Below are 20,144 nucleotides of genomic sequence, written 5' to 3' on the forward strand. Positions count from 1 at the left end.
CGGGTTTTCCTTTTGTTCCAAAACCAACAATTTGAGCAACAACCCCATATAACATTGTTTGGCAAATTTAGTCATGTTGTTGACTAAATACAAGAAAAACTGGTGAAAATGTAGTTAAACTTTTTTATAGATTAATTAGCGATGCAAAGCCTGTGAGCTAATTTAGCAAATTAAATTGCATTAAGTTATCTTATTTGGCTCATTTTTATGACTCTTAAGAAAATCTAGCAATTAGCCTTTTTTATTAGCATTAGCATATTATGCTAGCATATAATGGAAATGTTGACGTTCCTGCAGTTTAAGCTAATAAGGTTGTGTCTGCATTTAAATGTGTTGGCTCAGACGTGTTAAAACTCGTCTTGAATAACCCTTCATAACACAAGATCATGGCGGGAATGAAAGAACAAGCGGCATGTCAACCAACGATCAGCTGACGGGGAGTGCGGCTGGGCTGTACCTTCAGTTTCCGCCTGGCGTTGAACTTCTTCAGACACTCGACGGTCTCCTGCCTGTGCATCATGGAGGCCACGGTGGAGCGTTGCTGCAAGGCACAAAGGCAGAAGCTGAAAGTCAAAGGTCACAGAGGAGCAGATCGTACAGGTTTCTGTGGGCAGCAGCTGTGGAGGAAACTCAGCTTTACATCCATGTGTCGACGTTTCTGAGGAAATGACATCTCCTGAGAAAAAACGCACTAAGATAGAATAAAACGACTTCTTTGGAGCAAACTTTATAATAATCAACAAAGGAAAAGTAATTAGTCCAATTTACTCTTAATAAAGTCAGATTTAGCTATGAAGCTAAATTTTCTGCTGTTAGTTTGTGATTTGTTGGGTCATTGACAATGTTGTGTTCTTTTGCATTCATTTATAGTTTAAAATTCTTTAAATTAATTGTTTTTTAAGCTTCTTCTTAATCTTATTTCAAACTCATCACTGAGCAGTTTTAACATTTTTAAAACATATTCAGCGTTTAAAACAACCTCCAAACTTATCCATAGGTAATAAAAAATAACATTTTAACATTTGATTTGTGTTTCCGTGAGCGTTTAAAGGATCTTATTAAGCATTTTTAGCATCAATTCAAGTGTTTTTGAAGACAGTTTTTTTCCTTTTATTTTGCACTTGCCTTTCACCTGCTCAGTGACCAAGGGGGTAGAGTGTCCGGCCATATATGATGGACTTGAATCAATGGTCATTTTAGACCAAAACCTCTATAGAATTGTGATTTCGTAGCTCCTTCCTTGACACTAAGCATCACAGGTCAGACTGGAAGGATTTCAACGCGACTAGGACATGTCCAAAGTGTGGCATACAGGCCAAACGCAGCCATTTTAATTCAGTCTTTCAAAAATGCATTAAATGTAAACGGCAGCCCTGATTAGGAACGGGTACCACGGGTACTCTTTGCCAGGTTGGTACCGGTACTGACGCATGTGATACTACTATTCAGTTTTGGCGTCCAACTCTAACCAATCATATTACCTCTTCATCAATAGTGGGCGGGGCCATATAGGAATGGCTGAAGGTGTGAGGGTGGGCGGAGCTGGAGTCAAAATGCCGAAGCGAACTTTAATTCATGGATCCAAAAATATGCATTGACTTTAGTGTTTAGGCATCGGTAGGGTAATATCCATCCCTAGCACTGATGGCAGAATCAGAGAGAACATGCATAAAAAAAAGACTTTTAGATATTTTTAACTAGAAGGTGGTCGCAGCGCTGCAACCAGACTCCTGCTTCACCAAATTTGGTTGGCCGCCGATCGTCGTTGGCAGAGCGGCTCTCGAACGGAGTTGTGATTTTTCAAACGAAGAATTGATTTCCTTTCAAGAAACAAAAGTTGAGTTTACAAACCTTATTTTTAAACTTTGCATTTTCTTTTCATTCCAGAAGCAGGGACATCGCTCCAAACGTTTCCATGGCAACTGATAATCATAACACTCAGCGTCTCGAAAATAGAAACAAGCAACATTTAAGCAGAATCCCAGCCTTTGGGCTGCATCACCCAGCTGCTGCACTGCCAAGCTTTGAAACGAATCTGTGAAATAATGGAAATCCACTTTTCATCCTTCAGCTTTTGCACTTTTTTCATCATTCGGCTTTTTTTTGTTTGGAGAGTCAAATCTGTTTCCGTATTTTTGCCATAACGTTCATGTTCTTAAGCTTTGTTTCGGCTCCTCGGACGTTTCTTTTCTTATTTTTTTACTTTTCAAACGTTTTACTCATTTTCTTTTAGGAATCTCTCTCTTTTTCCATATTCATCCAAACTAAAACTTTATGTAATTGTTTTTGCATCATTTTTGTCGTTTTTTTTCTCTCTTATCTATCACTGGAAATGTGCCGACGGACTCCTCTTTATCCAGAAAAGGATGAAGAGCAGAGCAATGACTCATCATATTCTCTCAATGAGTCATTGTTTAATTGTGGCTCGGTTTTATTACAGCCTTTTAGATTTAATCTGACATATTATAATTTGCATTTTCTAATATAGTTTTCAGCCATAAATCTTTTTTATTTTTTATTTTAGTTTCTTTTGGGTTTTATTTGAACTCCTTTAGACAATTTAATGGTTGATTTTATGCAATGTTTTGCTTTTAAACATTGTATTTTGAGATCCCACCGACTTTCTAGGATTATTTTGCAGAAACGGCCGGTGTTTGATCCGCTGTGTGCTGGACTTACGCAGACCCATGGGTGCTTCAGGGCCTCCTGAGCTGTGATCCTCTTGACTGGGTTGATAGTCAGCATCTGGTTGATCAGATTTTTCGCCTCCGGGGTCACCGTGTCCCACTCTGGGGAGGGAAACTAAAGCGCGCCCACGTTTGCATCACAAACAGAAGACGGTTTGATGTAAAGTGACAGAGAAGCCGAGGCTGAGGCTCACGTCGTACGCTCCGGCTTTGATCTGCTGGTAGAGCTTGTGCTGGTCTTCGTCCCAGAACGGAGGGTACCCAACCAAAAGGATGTAAAGGATCACTCCTACAGGCAAACACACAGTCTGGGTCTGAGCCACAGCCAGCCATGAGGAGGCGGCGGCGGCGGCGCAGAGACGTACCGCATGCCCAGATGTCAACAGGTTTGCCGTACGCCTCCTTCCTCAGCACCTCTGGGGATAAATATCCAGGAGTTCCTGCAAAACCTGTAGGCAAAAATGACACCACCTTCAGCTGCAGTTCAGCATTTTGTTGAGAGGAGCTTCATCTCAAAGTCCCGCTCCGATCATCTACTGATCCATTTTCAGGGCGTTTCCAGTGGTCTTTGAATTAAGATGATGCTGTTTTTAGCCCAAATCTACTAAACCTCGGTCGTTTTCTGGGACCTAGTCTCTGCAGAGCGGCGGAAGTTCATTAGAAATTCACCTCTCTCCCGCTAGCTTGCAGCCCCTCACAATACCAACCTCAAGGCCGTATCATACAGCCGCTACAAACTTTTAGCGCTTATTGCACGGATGAAAATTGGTCGTACGTGAATCTACGTGGAAAAAATGAGAAAAGTTGTGGTTTGTACGTGAAATTTTCCGATGTGTCACGAATGAACCACACTAAAACCATGGAAGAAGTACGAATAAACAACGCAAAGAGCACGGAAACCAACGTAGAACATGAAGCGTGTGATTATTGTGCTGTTCATGTGTAATTTATTAGTGATTCGTGCTTTAATAACGTAATTTTAACCTGACATGTGCGCCTCATACGCAACATAAAAGTTATACATCGGGGATTCATGCGTGAAAAGTCTGTTAGAAATACGTGGAACGGTTGTGGAAAGTCACAAATTGGCATATTTATCTTGCAAAAACATGTACAACATGTAAAAATTAATATATGCGTATAAATTATGTAATATATTCGTAAACTGCGTAATTCTTGACCAAATAACATTTTTTAACAGCTCAAAACCGAATTCACGTCAGCAGAAACCCTCGACGGACATCTGAGCACATCAATGAACCCAAGAAACACTTATAAAGTGCACGTAGTGGCTGCGTGACACAGACTAAATATTAGCAGTGCAACAAAAATGGCAGCAATATTGTAGCTGTACAGTTTAGATCCAGATTCCAGCTCAGCCCAGGAAAACAAAGACGTTCGGGGATCCGGTGGATGATCAGAATGGAGCAGGGAGCTTTTAGCCCCGCCCAAAGTGGGTCTTTACTTTTAACAGAGAAGAACTCATGTGTCTACAGCAAAGAACATGCATTACTATAATGATACATAGTTTTTGATGACAAATTTGTGTTGTGAGACAATGAGCTGCTCACATTAAAGACCCACCAGGAAAATGGTGTTTTTGGACTTTAAGGACTTAAAATAGAGCAACAACTGCTGTGCACAAGTTTACTACAGTAAGATTATAGTAAAAAAAAAAAAGGTTTTTGCCAAATGTAGTCATTTATGATAAAAAAGACGTTTTCTATTTAGTAATGTCAGTTTTAACCACAGCAAGAGAAAGATGAGTATCCATAAGTTCCATTTTAAAGGTAAACTATTAAATCCAGTCTTTTTATTGCAGTAAGTTTCCATTCATGCTTTTGTCTTTGGTTTAGTGGATAAAGATGACAGTTTTTTTTTCCATGTAGATAGACCTGGATGCGGTTCAGAAGAACCATTTTCTTTGTGGGACTCACCAAACCAAGCCTGCTGGTCTCCCTGGACCTCAATGGCGAGTCCAAAGTCGGCCAGTTTTACGGCGGCGTTCTTACACTTGCTGGCCAGCAGCAGGTTCTCCGGCTGCAGGTGGAGAAAAACGCCACAGGACCGTGTCAGGACTGTCCACCAGGGGGCAGCGCTGCCCAGGTTAAGTGAAAGTAACCTCCAGACTGTTCCAACAGCCCAAAATAAACAAAACAACAACAACAACCGGCTAGAAGAACACTTTAGCTCAGAATCTATTTTTACTTTGCGCTGTGGAAAAAAAAAAAGAAAAAAGTTTTCCTGACTCAAGTTTGACTTTTTTTCAAAGTGGAAATTTGGTTTTATTGAAAATGTTTACTGCATCTACTGGGGGGGGGTGTCAAACTCATTTTGGTTGAGGGGCCACATTCAACCCATCTGTCCTTAAGTGGGCCGGACCAGTAACATAAAAACAAAATAACCTGTTTTATTCTCATTTAGAAAAAATTGCCTCGACCATCATGGTAGCCTAATCAATTATATTTACACATTCATTCACAGAGGCCAATGGATCTAAATAAAATGCATTTCACTTTAAAAAAAAAAAAAGTTTATTCAATTTAATACAGACTGAATATTTAGCATCTGACACTAAAACAATCCCGATAATAATGGGGGGAAAAATGATGCAGGCTCCCTAAATGTAAGTAAAGTAAGCACCTTTTGTAAAATCCATCATTTAAATGTTTCTCCTTAAATCTCCCCTTAAACATCAGTTGTGAATCAGTGTTAACTTTTCAAGTCTTGTCAGCGATTCTCAAACGGATGCAGGTGTTTCTCAAATCAGCAGAGGATTGTTCTTGCAGCACATTTGCTTCAACACTGTTGGAGTTCGTCGCCTGACTTACATTGTTGTTGTAATTTGCGATAAACTGTCTGAGCAAACTCTAAACTTTATTCAAATTATAAACCATTCGGTGCATGCACGACACTTTCAGCACATGCATGTTTAAATTCAGGCTCACTGTCGTGCACAGACATGCGGACTCAATGCTTTCTCTGCACTTACCAGCCATCAAACACCTAGAACAAGAAAGTTCACAACTATGGAAAAAAACATCTGCAAAGTTTAGCTGTTGGCTTGTCTAGGTTAGCAACTAGGATGCTAGAGCTAACAAGGAATCTGGTTACACATAAAGTAGGAGGTGATGAGTTCATGCTGGAGTCAAACAGGGAGACAAATGTATTGAAGACCAGGTTTAGATACAGAACTGAGCTAAAAGCTCATTTTCTTCTTGTTAGGATTAAAACTGCACTTTAACAGTTTTAGGTGGAGGGATGAGGCCTCCTCTCTGTGATAGCCCATAGATAGACGGTTAAAAAAAGAAACATATCATCAGCATAAAAGAGACTCTGATTTGACTCCCAGGTTTCCCCCCTGAACATTTGTTTCCAAAACAAAATGAAGAAAAGTTGCTTTTTGCTAAATCACAAAGGTTTTTTTGTTGTTGATTCATTTTGGTTTATGGAAGAATTACTTTTAAAAGGAAAAGAACTCAGTGATGGAATGAAAGGAAAACTTCTGTACACAAACAGAGAAAGAACGAAAGGTTTTAGTGCAAAACTTTACCTAAAACATTCATTTTTTGGTCAAACCGTGGATTTGGAACATTTTTTAATTTAACCCTTTAACATCTGAGTCGTCATCGGCGACGGCAAATAACACAAGCTCTTCACTGCCGTATCGTTAAGCACAATCAACGCCATTCTGATGCTTCTTTGATGTTAAAATGTTACTTATTGGAGCAAAGCCGCTGTTGGAGTTACGTTATTTGCCGAGTTACGGTAACTCAAAGAATGTCAAGACTGGAACTTCAGCTGTTTAAGGGTTATCGCTGTAATGGGAAATGTGTTTGTTTTTTTGCCAGTAGAGGGCACTATAGACACAAACAGCCGACAGGAGGAGGTGAACGAAAGATAATAAAGGACAAAAAAGGGTCTTTGCTTTGTTAAATATAAGCCAAATGTAGTTTGTGTAATAACAAACTGGAAATATATTTAACCTCAATTATTTATCAAGTGTTTTTTAACATATTTAGCCAGATGAAAATAAAAACTTCTAGTCCCAAATCCAATCATCTTTGGATCTATTTTCAAAGCAGTGGTCTTTCAATTACAATGATCCTCTTTTTAGCCAAAATCTGTCGTTTTCTTGGACGTAGTTTCTGCAGAGCGGCAGGAGTTCATCAGAAATGCTGGTTTATTTTCCAGTCAACATGCATTTGTTTGAGCAATGATGCTGACCTTTTCCTTTTTATAGACTTCTTAAAGTTCTCTCCTGACGAATCTGCAGAGTTTTGTGTCGTTGTTTGTGAAGAAAACATTGATAACAAACAAACAAACAGGTGCAGCCCTGCCGGTGACTCACCTTCAGGTCTCTGTGGACCACCCCCATCTGATGGCAGTGGAGCACGGCCTCCAGAATCTGCTGGATGCAATGACTGCATGCGGACAGCAGGGGGAGCAGGTTAGTCCAAACGCATTCAACCCCCAGACGGTCGGTTCATGCAGAGGCAGCAGAAGTGTTTCTCACACCGCCACTCACTCACTCACTCAGAATAGTTTCAGCCTCACAGAAAAAAACTGTCTGTGGAGGGAAGAGGAGGACGAGGAGGAAGAGGAGGAGGCGCCGCTTCTTCTGTTTTCAGGAAAAAGCTGGACATGGGAGGGGGTGACTCTGAGGCAGTGGCCCCCCCTCTAACCGTTCCAGTTTACCAAAACCTCAAACACAAAAGCTGAAGACGAGCGGACTCAGGAGGACGCAGACAGACAGACAGACAGACAGACAGACAGACAGCAGGCACAAGCAGGAGCTCAAAAATCCAGCAGGAGACACAGGCATGTGAATGCAACACGGGGAAACAGAAACACACCTTCAGGTCTCTGTGCACTATCTGATGCTGGTGAGTGTAAGACACACTGTCTAGTATCTGATGGATACAGTGACTGCGGAGACAAAACCACAGCGGGACACAGAAGATCAACACGGCATCATGGGAAGGGGGAGGAAGATGGGGGGGGGGGGGGGGGGTGCTCTTACACAGGTTTGTGCTGCGTTTAAACCCGGCCTGGAAAACACAAATTCCAGCGACCACTTCCGATGTAACGTTAATGTAAACGCGCGTAAAAAACACGTTCAAAACTAGCGATCACGCAAGACTCTTAAAACGGTTGAACTTCGACCAATAAGGGACTCAGATTTGGGAGTGACATATGGACGGCGTCTTTATTAGTCATCATGGAGAAGAAATTAATAATTAATATTCTATGACACCAAGTCTTTTTGTAGCTAGCGCCGGTATTGGGTAGCAGCAGTCCAGTTTGCTAAAAGCGCGTCTCCTTTAGTCATTGAAGGGATCATGGAGGGATTCCCAAAGATCACAGGTGTCCAATGAAGAGAAGCCTCCCGACGCACAGAGATTCCTTCAGTTTTTCTACAATCTGGTCTTTTACAGAACCTCCGTGGTCACATTTTGTTTCTTAAGTATTTTTGTACAAACTACTGGATTTCATTGTTGATTTATATTTAATTGTGAAAAATCCTCATTTTTTTCATGTTTTTTCTTTTTTGTAGTTCAAGTTATTCAAGTAATAAACGGTGGTAGGGGTGTAACCTTCCAAAAAGCTCACTCCTTGGTGGGAGTGGTTTTTATAGAAACGATGGCTCAGACCGGCTTGGACCAATCACTGCTTGCTGAGTTCGTCTGGCTCCAACATGGCGGCGTCCGTATCGCAAAAAAAAAGGCGATTGATTAGACTTCATTTGGTTGAAGCTGTTTTCTATGGACGATGTCATACTCGCTCAGTCCAGTTTCCGTAGATAGTCAATGATTTGAGCATAGTGAACAGGCCACGCCCACCCACACACAAACACACAAAACTGATGCACAACAAAGTCAACACAGAAAAAACACACAGAGTGAAAGCAAGCAGGTAACACAGACAGTTTTTAACAATACATCTGCTAAATAAAGCAGCTAAAATGTTAAAACCGTTCCACCTTTTGTCTCTTTTACTTCAAATTTCTCAAATAGAGTCTTTTTTTCGTTGCTGGAACACAGTATCATTTATTCAGGAGGATTTCAATAACAGGTCGAATTCTGAAGCCGTCTTTCTTTCATGAAGGAAAATGAAGAGGCCTGAAAAGTTCAACCCTCGTGTTTCCAAAAAAGGATCTGGAGCCGCTCGTTCTGTGAATGCCAGAGCGGGAAAAAGGCTTTTCCCGGAGCGCTCCGTGCCCGCATCTGGCCTCAATGTGTTGCAACGGAAACGGAGCGCTGCGTCCTTTTTTACTCGGAACGGTTCCAGACATCCTCTTTGGCAAACGAAGCTTTGCGTAAAAATGGGCTTTGTTGGCAGGAAGACGGCGTCCTTAAACCTTCGCCATCTTCCCGGTAAAAGAGGAGGATCCAGCTTGTTGTGAAGCTGTGAGGGAAGTGAAGGCAATGAAGCGTTAAAAGCGAATGATCGTCAGAATATCGACGATTCCGTCACAGAGCGCCATTTGTTCAGACGTCCTGCTTTACTGCGGTTTTGTCTGGATGCTCCGATTTGACCCTGTTCCCGCCGAAACACGCCTTGACGCTAACGTATCTGAAGACCGTGACGTCCAGAGGAGGAGAAAAAACAAACGGGAAGCTGCTGATTTATAGTGACAGGCCAGGAGAGTAAAATACACACAATTTAAAACTATAGATTCATCCACAAAGACTCCATCAACGCTTTAAAATGAGTCATTTCTGCTGAACTGACGGACGTTCAAAGGAAACTACAGTCATGACTTTCTTTAAGTAAGAGAGGATTATGATGTAAACAATGTCTTGAATAAAAAAACCTAAATTATTCACGATTGGACCTAATTATGGTTGGAAAGCATTAAATAAAAACATTTATATATCGAATCTTAACCGCAGAGAACCCACTGGGTCAAATATGGCCGCTGTTTTGTTTTTTGTTGTTGGTTTTACTCATTTATTTCTAATTTCTCAACATTTTTATACTTCATAAATGTCCTCTGTCATCAGAAAAATGTTACAAAAACACAAAAAAGCAGGATTTTCCTCGGAGTGGGTCTCCAGGTTTTTGATTCTTGATTAACATTTTGTTACTTTGGACCTTCAAGCAGAACCGAACCGAGACAGCTCCTGGAGCAGAAGTCTTGGTCGAGCCTCGTGTTCCCACCTGCGTTCTGAACCTGAAGGCTGAATCTGAGCGCGCTCACCAAACTGCAGAGGATCCAACAGGACGCCGTCTCAACGTTTGGGATTAGAATACAAATCTGTTTGCTCGTTTTCCGCCTCTTTCCTTTTATTTTCCCGTCCCCTGGTTTTTTCTCCTCTCCTGCTTTCACAAACCGCCTCCACCGTCAAATTGATTTAAGTCTACCTCCTGAGGGGCTTACAGCGTGGGTGTGTGGGCATTTTTTTTCCCTCTGTGGGAAAAGCTCCTCAGCCCTGATTTGGCTCTCAGAAGAGCCTGCAGAGGTGTGGTGTGTTGGAGCTGAGGGTCTGCAGGTCCAGGAAGGAGAAAACGTGTCAGATTTGCCCTAATGAGGGGCGGCGAGCTCTGGGCTGCAGATCTGCAGGAACGTGGAAGGGGGGGGGGGGGGGGAGTGTGGGGGGGGTCTTTTTACCTGGCGTCTGCTTCGCTGTAGTATTCTCTTGCCACGATGTCCTCAAAGAGCTCCCCCCCTGTCACTCTGAGGAGAGACGGACGACAGCATTGTGACTGTGCACACACACAAACGCACACAAACGCACACACGGACAGGAGGGGGATGTCCTCATTAGGGGGAAGCCCCGGCTGCAGGATTCTCTCCTACCAGGTTGCTATGGAGACTGGCTCCGTTGCGGGGGAGTGTTGCTGTGGGTGCGCTAATGTAGGAGCTGCAAGCAGGAAGGGGTGGGGGCCATGTTATGCAATAGAGGGGGGGGGGGGCTGCTCGGGAAGAGATGAAGTGAGGATGGAAGAGGGAAGGAAGGAGGAAGAAACTCACAGGTCAAAGATGAGATAGTGGAATCCTTCCTCGGAGATGCTGTCGTGCAGGCGGACTGAAAGAGACATGAGAGGGTTTCAGCAGCGACCCGCCGCCGCCGCCGCCTGAAAAAGCTGATGAGGCTGTTCTGCCCGCACCAGGCCGCAGAGGCCGGCGGCTTTTTCTGACGTCAGGCTGACAGATTTGCTGCTTCTGTGTCACGCAGAGCGGCTGCAACTTGTCACTGAGTGACACCTACCAAGCCCAAATCTGTCAGCGCTGCGAACGCCGAGCGCTCAGGGTTGTCGCAGTCTGCTCCTCTCAGAGGACGGACACGCCAGGCGTCTGCAGCAGCTCTGCTCGCAGCTTCTGAGCTAAAAGTGGAAGACAGTCTTCCCTTAAGGGTCCAATTCCTCTGATACTTCCTTCCTTTGCAGGTTTGGACAACATTAGAGGAACCAACATGGCGTTTTCTAACACAGCACTTTCCAAACTTAATCAAGGCCCAAAGCGCTTTACGGACGCAGTCTCGTTAGCCACGCACGCATTCACGCGCTGATGGTGGCGCCGCTGCCTAAGGCCCGGTTTATATTTTACAGCGATGTAACACCCTTCCGGTCGCTAGAAGGGAATTTCTCCATTCACAAACTGGCTTGCGATTGGTCGCAGTACAATCACGTCCGAATGGCGAGATTTTAAAATAGATAAAAGTGGCACTTTTTTTCAGCATTCCCAAAGATGATGACGTTGACGAGGAAGTCGGCTCCCAAGACGCTGTCGGCATACATCCTGGCAGGGATACAGAACGCTGGAGACGAACGCGCCGGGCTTGAAAAGGACGAACGCCACTTGAGGTGATTGACGATCGCCAATATGAAGTATAAACCGGGCGTCACGCCACCGACCATCGACATGGGGTTCAGTGTCCACCAAAGGACCCTTCGACACATGCAAGCTTCTGATTGGAGGTCGAACGCTCTACCTCTGCACCACGGCTGCCCCACCAATCAATGGGCCAACGGAGGCAGTGTTGATGTAAGCGCTAAACACGTCACTTCCTTTGGATTCTCCACTGCAATGATGTCATCAGTGTGAGCGGCTGCGTGGTTCAACATGACATGTTTAGCTGTGCATGTCAGGGTTAGGGTCAGTTCTTCACATGCGTTCACTTGGAATGTGTCCGAATCAGTTTGGACACATTCCCTATGCACTACATAGTGCACTACAGTGCGTTCGCCATTTTGTATTGCTGTCCGGATCTACAATTGCAAATTCCTAGAAATTTCCCTGATTTCTCTGCGAAAAACCAGTGTCCATCGATGCTCACTAGATCGGCGACCATAGACCACAATGCATTGCGTCGGAACAATTTTTACCAAAAAAAATTATTTAAATGTAATTTTTCAATAAACCATCAACTTTTTCATCTTCAGAAGACAGTGGACTCATAAATAATCATCACAAAAGGCTCATTTTAATTTGAAATCGATGACGTCATATAAACCGTAGAGAGCTTGGTGTCTGAATTGCTTTTCAAATTCATTGCTCTACATGTTAGCACTATGTAGTTTTTTTAGTAGTTAGACGTTAGGGTGGGACTTCGGACACAACCTTGGCCTGAAATGGAACCAGCAGGTTTAACCCTTTAACTGCTCCAGTGTTGACGTTGTTCTTTCGACCACCGTAACTCTTCACCTGTTTAATTATTAACGTAATTCCAAAACTTAGCGAAGCAAAGTGTTTGCACAATCAACGTAAACCAGCTGATTCTGACACAAAGAAAATCCGTTTTGCAGCCCATAACAGTACAAAGCCGCTTTTCTCCAAATTCAATGGAATTACGTAAATTACGTAAACTGCAATAGGATGGAAATATAAATTAAAGTATAAATGAATCAATATTATCAAATATTATGAATAAAGTAGATCTAATCTAATAGATGAAAGTGTAGCGGTCCTCCTGGTGGTGGCGCCATTGTCTTTACACGCTAAGTAGCCTTTAACAGCGAGGGGCTTGAGCTAGCATGTCGGGGCTCCGTTCATGCCATCAGTGGGGTATTTGGGGGGGATTGCAGGTTTTGCTCACCAATGTTGGGGTGTTTGAGGAGCCTGCAGATCCTGGCTTCTCTCTCCAGCTTCTGATGGTCTGCAAGACAAATTGGACAGAAGATTTTCCCGAAGCAGCTTAAGAAATGAAAGCTTTTCTGCCCTGATTTTTCCTCTGGGAAAGAGAAACCGTGAAATTCCGGCTCTGACTTTTAAAGGTTGTGGAAGAGGACGAACAGGACAGATGCAGGAGCTCACACACAACAGCCTGAAGGTTCCAGATGCTCATCATCCCTCCAACCTCAGCAGAACGGTCCTTTTTATTATAAACTAGTGAGGATGTTCTCACCTAAATCCCAAAGCCGGATCCAGAGTGGATTCTTCCATCTTAGTTATTTCACATCCTAACCCAGAGACTTGGAAAATAGTAAAAGAGTTTTTGCTGCTGCAGGGAGGTTTGACCACATCCTCACAGCACAAAAACAGAAAGAACTGATGCTTTCTGCAGTCGGGTTTGAGGAAGGTGAAGGCCTTTTGAATGACTGACAGGGAAAAAGGAAGAATAAACACCAAAGGTTTGAATGCAGGAAAGGCGCGATCGAACAAATATAAAGAAAAGTGAAGCAGAGGAGATGAGTGGAGGAGCAGAGGCTCCTGCTTTCATTAGAGCGACAGCTGGTCCAGCCTGCGGTTCAAACCGACACGTCTGAGTCAGTCGTCAGGAACAAACTTCCTCCTGTCAGAGCAGCTGCTGGGATCCAGAGCTCACCGCCAGGCCGTCCTCGCCTGTGAGCGGCAAAAACGCCGCAGAGATTCTATTCTGAGGCGTTTCCTCAGTATTTGATCAGCCGAAGACCGAGAATCACATCTGGACTGACAGGGTCTTCATTTCTGCACCTCAAGGGGTTTTTAAGGAGACAAACTCGTCATGTTCCTTTCTTTGGGTCGGTTAAAGGACAAAGTGATCGTTTTGATGATCCAGACTGAATCCCCGGCTTTGATGAACAGACGCGAAGCCTTCACACGCTCGCCTCTAGCAGGCGCTAAGATATGCTAACGGCGCTTCAGAGACTTCTGAGAACACGTCAGAACATCCGACGCCGGCTGCGACCCCTCACCTCTGGCCGACAGCTTTTTGGTGTTGATGATTTTGGCGGCGTACTCCTGACCCGTGCAGAGTTTGACACATCGCCGCACCACTGAGAAGGCCCCCCTGAGAGGAGAGAGGAGAAGACGAAGGCAAAGAGTGTCAGTGGCTGGAAAAGCTCGGTCAGCAGGAACACGGACGTCTGAGCGGGGGAGGCGGGACTCCAGCTCTTCCTGAAGTCAAAGCGTCAAACCCAGCAGTCATCGTTAGCCTGAAAACGCCAAACGCTTGGTTAGCAACCACCAACACAACAACAACAGCCAATCAGACAACTCCAAACCTCAAGAGCCAGACGTCCAGACGAGTCTTTTCAGGGCCAAAACCATCGAGTCCATCTGCAAACCTTTACTGAATGGGGTCCAGATGACCCCACCCTTACATTGAAGTGTTCTCCCTACCATGACAAAGGTGGATAAAGGTGGAAAGATTTCATGTAATCCATGGACACCAGTGAAGATCACAAATCATTGAAGAAAAAAGGTTCAGAGCACTGTCTAGTGGGTCTAGATGACCCAACTCCCAATGTTAAAGTGCCTAGGATAGCACAAGGGATAACGGATGGGATTAAATGATCCTCCAGAATCACCTGGATTAGTCATTAAAAACATGAAATTCCACAACCATAAAACCTGCTGCTGAACCGCTGGGAAGGACGTCCGATCGGATGCAAACTTTCCAATTCTCCTGGCAACCTTTTTTTCGTAACCACGCCCACAACGCTAACATAACACACAGAAAACGGATGCACTTTTCTTAATTCCATTTTAATAATTAACTAATTATTGATTGATTTATTGATTTAAAGTCAAGAAGGTAAATATATAAAAGTTACTGACTCATGCTGACTTTGCCCCAATATGCAACGCTTCAGGTTACTAGCGTAAAGCGTTGCATGAAGGTGCAAAGGCGCTTTTATGAACTGACGTTTGCACATTTGCCCGCTCTAGAGTGACGTCAGTGGGCATTTGTTGTAACTGCAGGCAGAGAATTTTTTGTTAGCCCCGCCCATCTCTTTAGGTCATTACAAGGCTTCAGATGAATGCCAAAACAAACCAGAGAGTCTTGTGACCACGTTTGTCTTTACATTTGTCAAACGCGTCACAGAAGGGCGCCATGTTTTAAGAAACCGCAGAAGTTTTTCTTTGTTCTGGAGGTTTGATGAAAGAACATCTGCTTTTCAATGTTTTGTGTGAATGCAGATCATAAAAACAAGAAAAATGGCATTTCTTAACCAGCTGCTTTTTGTTAGATATCTGTCTTACTGGTAAATAGTGAACTTTTATTTATTTATTTTTTACCTTGTTGCACTGAAATATATTTGACTGATGAGTTTTAAAGTTATTCATTACTGTTTTCTTTATGTGGACATTATAAATACATGAAACAGTCCAAAAGTATTTCTACATTAAAAACGACAACAATGATTAGCAAGGTGAAGTTTTCACGTCACTTCCGCTATTAACGGTTTTCCCTTTCCGTTAGCAGCAGCTCGCTTTCGTTCTTCTGCTGTCGTGTTTTGATCTCACCGGCAAGGACTCAGCCGTTTGCTCCGTGATTTGCTGTTGTGTTCCATTGTTTGTTCATTTGTTCTGGGATTTGTTGTTGTTGTATCTTAAATGTAAGCGTGTCTCGCCGCTCTCGGCCACCGTATTTAGCAGTAGAAACCAAACACAAAACCCTGAGAATCACAGTTGTCGTAACTTTGGAATGCGGCGTTCTCATTCAGCGATGGCGCCAGAGGAAGCTCGCCCCTCGGTGACCAAACCCCCGAGCACTGAGCAGAGGAACCACGACTTGAAAGAAGTCCGATCTTACGGGTTAAAGCGGCCTCGTGCTGAACTATCTGTGAACAAATCCTAAACCTGGAATCATCTAGAATCTGACTGAAAGGAAACGTTCAAAGAAGCGTTTTGGTTCTTCGGTTTCACTTCAATGAGCAACATCAAACCGAAACATAAGAGAATGGAGGACTTTAATGGTCTGCTGTGCGGTGGAGTTTTAAACAGCACCGTTGCTCATCACAGCCTGCAGAGACAGACAGAAATAACCGCCTCTGTCATTCCTCACTGCTAATTTTGTCCTACCTCGGTGTTGTTACACAATGAAGCCCTCACACTCCCCTCAGAGCCCCCGCTTTTCACCAGCTCTCCAGCTCGCATGCATCACGAGGATCCCGGCGCTCGCTGAAACCCTACAGCATCACAGCGCCAACGCTGCTGGTTACCTGCAGGGCAGGTGGGAGACGGGAGATTTGGGGCCAAAACCTGGATTAGTTCAGCTCAGGGTCTGATATCTGCTTCCTTCTGCCTCTTTTGAACCCAAACGCAAAGAAGTAAAAGAAGTAGAGTGAATTCTTTATGTCTTTAAATACTTTTAGGATTTTTTTGGGTCAAATTCACGAGATTTTAACAATGGAGATGAAGTTAAAAACGCTCAGTTCCAAGGTATGGTGGTGGAGGCATCATGGTTTAGGATTTCTTAGACGTACATTAACATTAAAAGCTATTTATATTTATTGCAACAGAGTTATGAGGATTCTGGTAAACTAATCACACCAGAACTGTCGCCTCAGTGTTGACGTCCTTTAAATTAGGAAAACTCTTAAAGCATTTTTCCAACAGATTCTGAGAAAAAGCAGCTGTAAAGTTCTTAAAGTTTCTTTCTCCGCTCCAGAATGCGCTGGAATTGCATGAACGGCGAAAAACGGTTGAAGAGTTGCAGTAATTTAAAGAACGTCACTGGGGCTAAAGCTCCCGTGCTGAAGACATAAACAACGATCCGCCTGTCGATCTCACGCTGCGGTCCTCGTGAACAAAACCCCAAGATGTTTAAACTCCTCCCCCTGGGGCAAGGACACGACACGCTTTGTGAGATGGCAAACTACCCCTTTTTTTGAGAGCTTGGCGTTGATTGGCGTCACCGGGGCCCCACTCTGGAGCCGGCCTGGGGTTGGGGCTCGCTGCCGGGCGCCTGGTGACTGTGGCTCTTCCAACGAGCCCCGGTTGGGCTCAGCCTCAAGGGGCAATGTGGGACCACTCTCCCATGACCCCACCACCCGTAGGAGACCTCAAAAGGGGCTTGTTCCATGTGGTTTGGGTGACGGTCAAAGGCGGGGGCCTCTGTGCCCCAAACCCAGTCATGGACGTTGGATTTACCGGTTACAAACACAATAAAATTCAAAGTGTCTGTATTTTTAACTGACTTATTAGGTTATTCTATTATCAGACACGGTTGTGGTTGATGGTTGACGGATGTCTTCCGTCTTCGTCGGTAGTCGTCGTTGGACATCCGTCGAAAGATGTCAGGTATGTGAAAAAAAAACAGGACCGTGTCTGATAACAGAAAAACCTAAAACGTCATGAAAAATGTGTGCTGTAGAAGTGTTCTCTACGAGCTGTCGCCCGCAGGAAAAAATGTGCCCTGAGCGGTCTACGGACCACCCTGCATGACCCGCACAGGTTTGACATATTCCTCCCACAGACAGCCCGTTTTGATCAGGTCACTGATCAATAATTTTCACCCGTTTCTCAATTTTCCTATTGCCCTCAACGGCCGACGACGCTCTCTGTTACACCAAAGTCTGTTTAGAGGCGTGTAACCTTTACGTGTATTCAAAATTAAAGGATCACATTTTAACATTCAGGATGGAAGTGAACATCTTTTCCTCAAAGCTCACATGTATGTGTGACCCATATTCAGCAGTGTGTGGGAGGGGCTGAGTCACCAGCTGGTTGTGAAGAGTAAAAGTAATATGTGATCAAATATCCATAAATATATTTGCATCAACAGTTGCTTCTGGCACAGAGTTTCTCTGGGTCTGAAAGCTCATTTAATTTAGAAAAAAAAAGTAACTTGGTTTGAAATTTTTTCGATGTGCGGGGTTGTCGGTGTGAAACCGGTGCTGAACATTTTCCAGTAAATAAGGGGATTGGGGTTTGGCAAGCGTCAAAGAAACAGCACACATTCAGAAATGTTGTTGACGTGTTCCAAATCAATGATGTGCTTATCTTTAGCTGTCGCAGAGGCAGCGTGCTAACATGCTAACATTAGCTTGCTAATGCCTAATTAGTTAGCTGCCTGTTTCCTTTATTAATACTTTAAGAATCACAGAGCACTCATGTGAACCCTTACAACCAATGAGGAATCACATTTGTTTCAGTCCGGAAACGATAAACGTTACACTTGGAGAGCAGATCAGTCCGTGACGATGCGTTCACCGATTCACATTAGCTTCTTTGACTTTGACCTCAAATCGAAAACGTCTGCGCCCAGATTAAGCTTCAAGATGAAGAAAACGTCTTCTTCAGAAACGTAGAACCTCTCCTTGAACTGAGATTACTGGACCAAAACTAAATTCACAAGAATTTCAAGAAATTTCAAGAAATTCTCAAGAATTTCTCAGGTACGAGTGAAGCATGCTGGGTAAAGTTAGGTTATTGGGTTCTGGAGGAGTTATTGTCTTTAAAATTTGTTTTAGGAATAAAAAAGAAATATCTAAAACTAAACTGAAGATAAACAAACAAACATAACAAATTAACCCAACAAATTATGTTTTTTCTTTAACACTTTCCAATTTTTTTTAATGCCAACTGTTTGTTTTTTTGTCTGTTTATCTTTAAATGCTTGAAAACAAAAAGTTATAATAGAAGAATTTTAATTTTTTATTAGGTTTGGAATTAAAAAACTTTGGTAAATCTGGCATGTGTGACTTAAAAGGTGGTTTGAGAGGCCCAACGTTGGTTTAGCCCCAGGCTCTTAAAATGTTTTGAGCACCCCTGGTAAAGTCCTAATTAGTTGCTTGAGTCTGATAAAGAAAGCAGAAAAGGAAAATCCAAACCTTCCCGGTGTGTTGGAACCACAGAGCTTCACAAATACGTCTATACGGTTCCGTTTGAGCCTTTTTATGTTCCGTCTTTGAAGGGGAACACTAAGAAACGACTTTTAGAGTCAGCTTAAGCAAATCCATTTCTTACAAGTGTGAATTTTTTTCATCTAACTTAAGGAAAAACTGGACATTTGATTCCAAAGTGAGCTGCTGATGTTCTCTGAAATGCCAGACATCCAGTGGGTCTTCGGCAGGAGACCTTCTCCGCTCCGGGAGCAGAGATTTCTCTCCTGACGCCACATTAGTCGGGATTTTGGTGTCTCTGCGTCGGAATTAGAGACCGGCTGCAGCCTCTCAGGCGGATCTTTTGTCTTCAACTTCTCACTTTGCATTTTTGATGTCACAGAGGAACCAAACTGGATTGAGAGGATCTACGCCGCTGCTCCTGCAAAGCTGTGGAATGAATGTTCCTGTGAGGCAGACATTGCAGGGATCCTCTCTTCCCACGCACAACCTGCATGGCAGAGACACTTCCAACCTCACCTCCTCAGCCTGCTCCGTTTGTCTGCATCCTCTGAGGAGGAGGAGGGCAACATGAACCAACTCTATCCCACTTCAATCACGGGACACCTCCTCACTCAGAGCAGCTCCCTCCAGATGAACCCCCAAACAGTCCCTCCGCTCCTCCTCCTCCCCGCGTAAACCCCCACAGAATGCAGTCAGGAGCGCAGTTCCTGCAGGAGCCTCGCGCGCTCACAGAGAGGAGCGCGCGAGGCTCCTGCTCCTCCTGCAGGAGCCTGACTTACTTGCCGAGCTCCTCGTACAGCTGGTACTCGTCCGTGAAGCGGGTGCAGGTGGTGCTGGCCATGGTGCGACGCTGCTCGGGCGGCTGTGCGCGCGTGCCTGTGCTGCTGCGGACCTCGGGCTGTAGTCTCCGCCCACTTCTTCACACCTCCGGAGTGGCTCCGACGCAGCCGCGGCTCAGGTCCCGGCTCGGGAGGCGCACGCGCTCATTAAATAGCGCGAGCGCAGCGATGACGTGATGCTGAGGAGGAGAGAAAAAAGCGACGAAACATTCCGGAGGGAAAAAAGTTTAAAAGGGCAAAAACATTCATTTGACTTTTCACTCATTTGTATTTATTTCTTTATTTTATTATCAATTTCACAGCAGAGAAACACATTTACAGAAAAAATGATTTATTTTAGACATTTCTATAAAAAAACAAAAATTATATTTTTAATGATTGGGCCTGTTTTAGAGCAAACCTGTAATAAAAGTACATTATAATTATTTAAATGGGTTTAAAGCATCAAATTGTCATAAAAAATAATTATTTATAAAAATTCAATGGTGACATTTTACATCACTTACATGTAAAGGGATGGAAAAATGTTTAATTTACTTGGAAATAACAATTTCCACACAGAAAACACAAATAAATACAGAAAAATGTCAAAAGTTCACTGGACTTGAAGTATCAT

The 20,144-nt window shown here is 43.7% G+C and overlaps 1 protein-coding gene across 8 annotated transcripts in view; it reads right to left on the reverse strand.

Moving 5' to 3' along the window:
* The window catches only part of camk2b2 (calcium/calmodulin-dependent protein kinase (CaM kinase) II beta 2), a 35,927-nt gene extending 16,209 nt beyond the window's left edge, over nt 1-19,718 (reverse strand). For 4 of the 8 annotated variants that reach the window (XM_023960482.2, XM_023960480.2, XM_023960481.2 and 1 more), the window contains exons 1-11: nt 19,469-19,718; nt 13,809-13,903; nt 12,731-12,790; nt 10,666-10,720; nt 10,303-10,368; nt 7,039-7,111; nt 4,625-4,727; nt 3,053-3,136; nt 2,882-2,976; nt 2,680-2,802; nt 458-541 (exon numbers count right to left, since the gene is read on the reverse strand). In XM_023960482.2, the coding sequence (XP_023816250.1) occupies nt 458-541; nt 2,680-2,802; nt 2,882-2,976; nt 3,053-3,136; nt 4,625-4,727; nt 7,039-7,111; nt 10,303-10,368; nt 10,666-10,720; nt 12,731-12,790; nt 13,809-13,903; nt 19,469-19,530 (900 nt within the window). In that variant the 5' untranslated portion in view covers nt 19,531-19,718. Of the gene's footprint in view, nt 1-457; nt 542-2,679; nt 2,803-2,881; nt 2,977-3,052; nt 3,137-4,624; nt 4,728-7,038; nt 7,112-7,543; nt 7,617-10,302; nt 10,369-10,665; nt 10,721-12,730; nt 12,791-13,808; nt 13,904-19,205; nt 19,354-19,468 lie in introns of those variants that run through there. The other 4 variants (XM_078956091.1, XM_023960479.2, XM_078956093.1 and 1 more) reach the window with 2 other exon arrangements.
* Nucleotides 19,719-20,144: the final 426 nt, after the last annotated feature.

The sequence above is a fragment of the Oryzias latipes genome, chromosome 12 (genome assembly GCF_053564925.1).
Source record: "Oryzias latipes strain Hd-rR chromosome 12, Olatipes_Hd-rR_3.1".
Lineage (NCBI taxonomy): Eukaryota > Metazoa > Chordata > Actinopteri > Beloniformes > Adrianichthyidae > Oryzias > Oryzias latipes.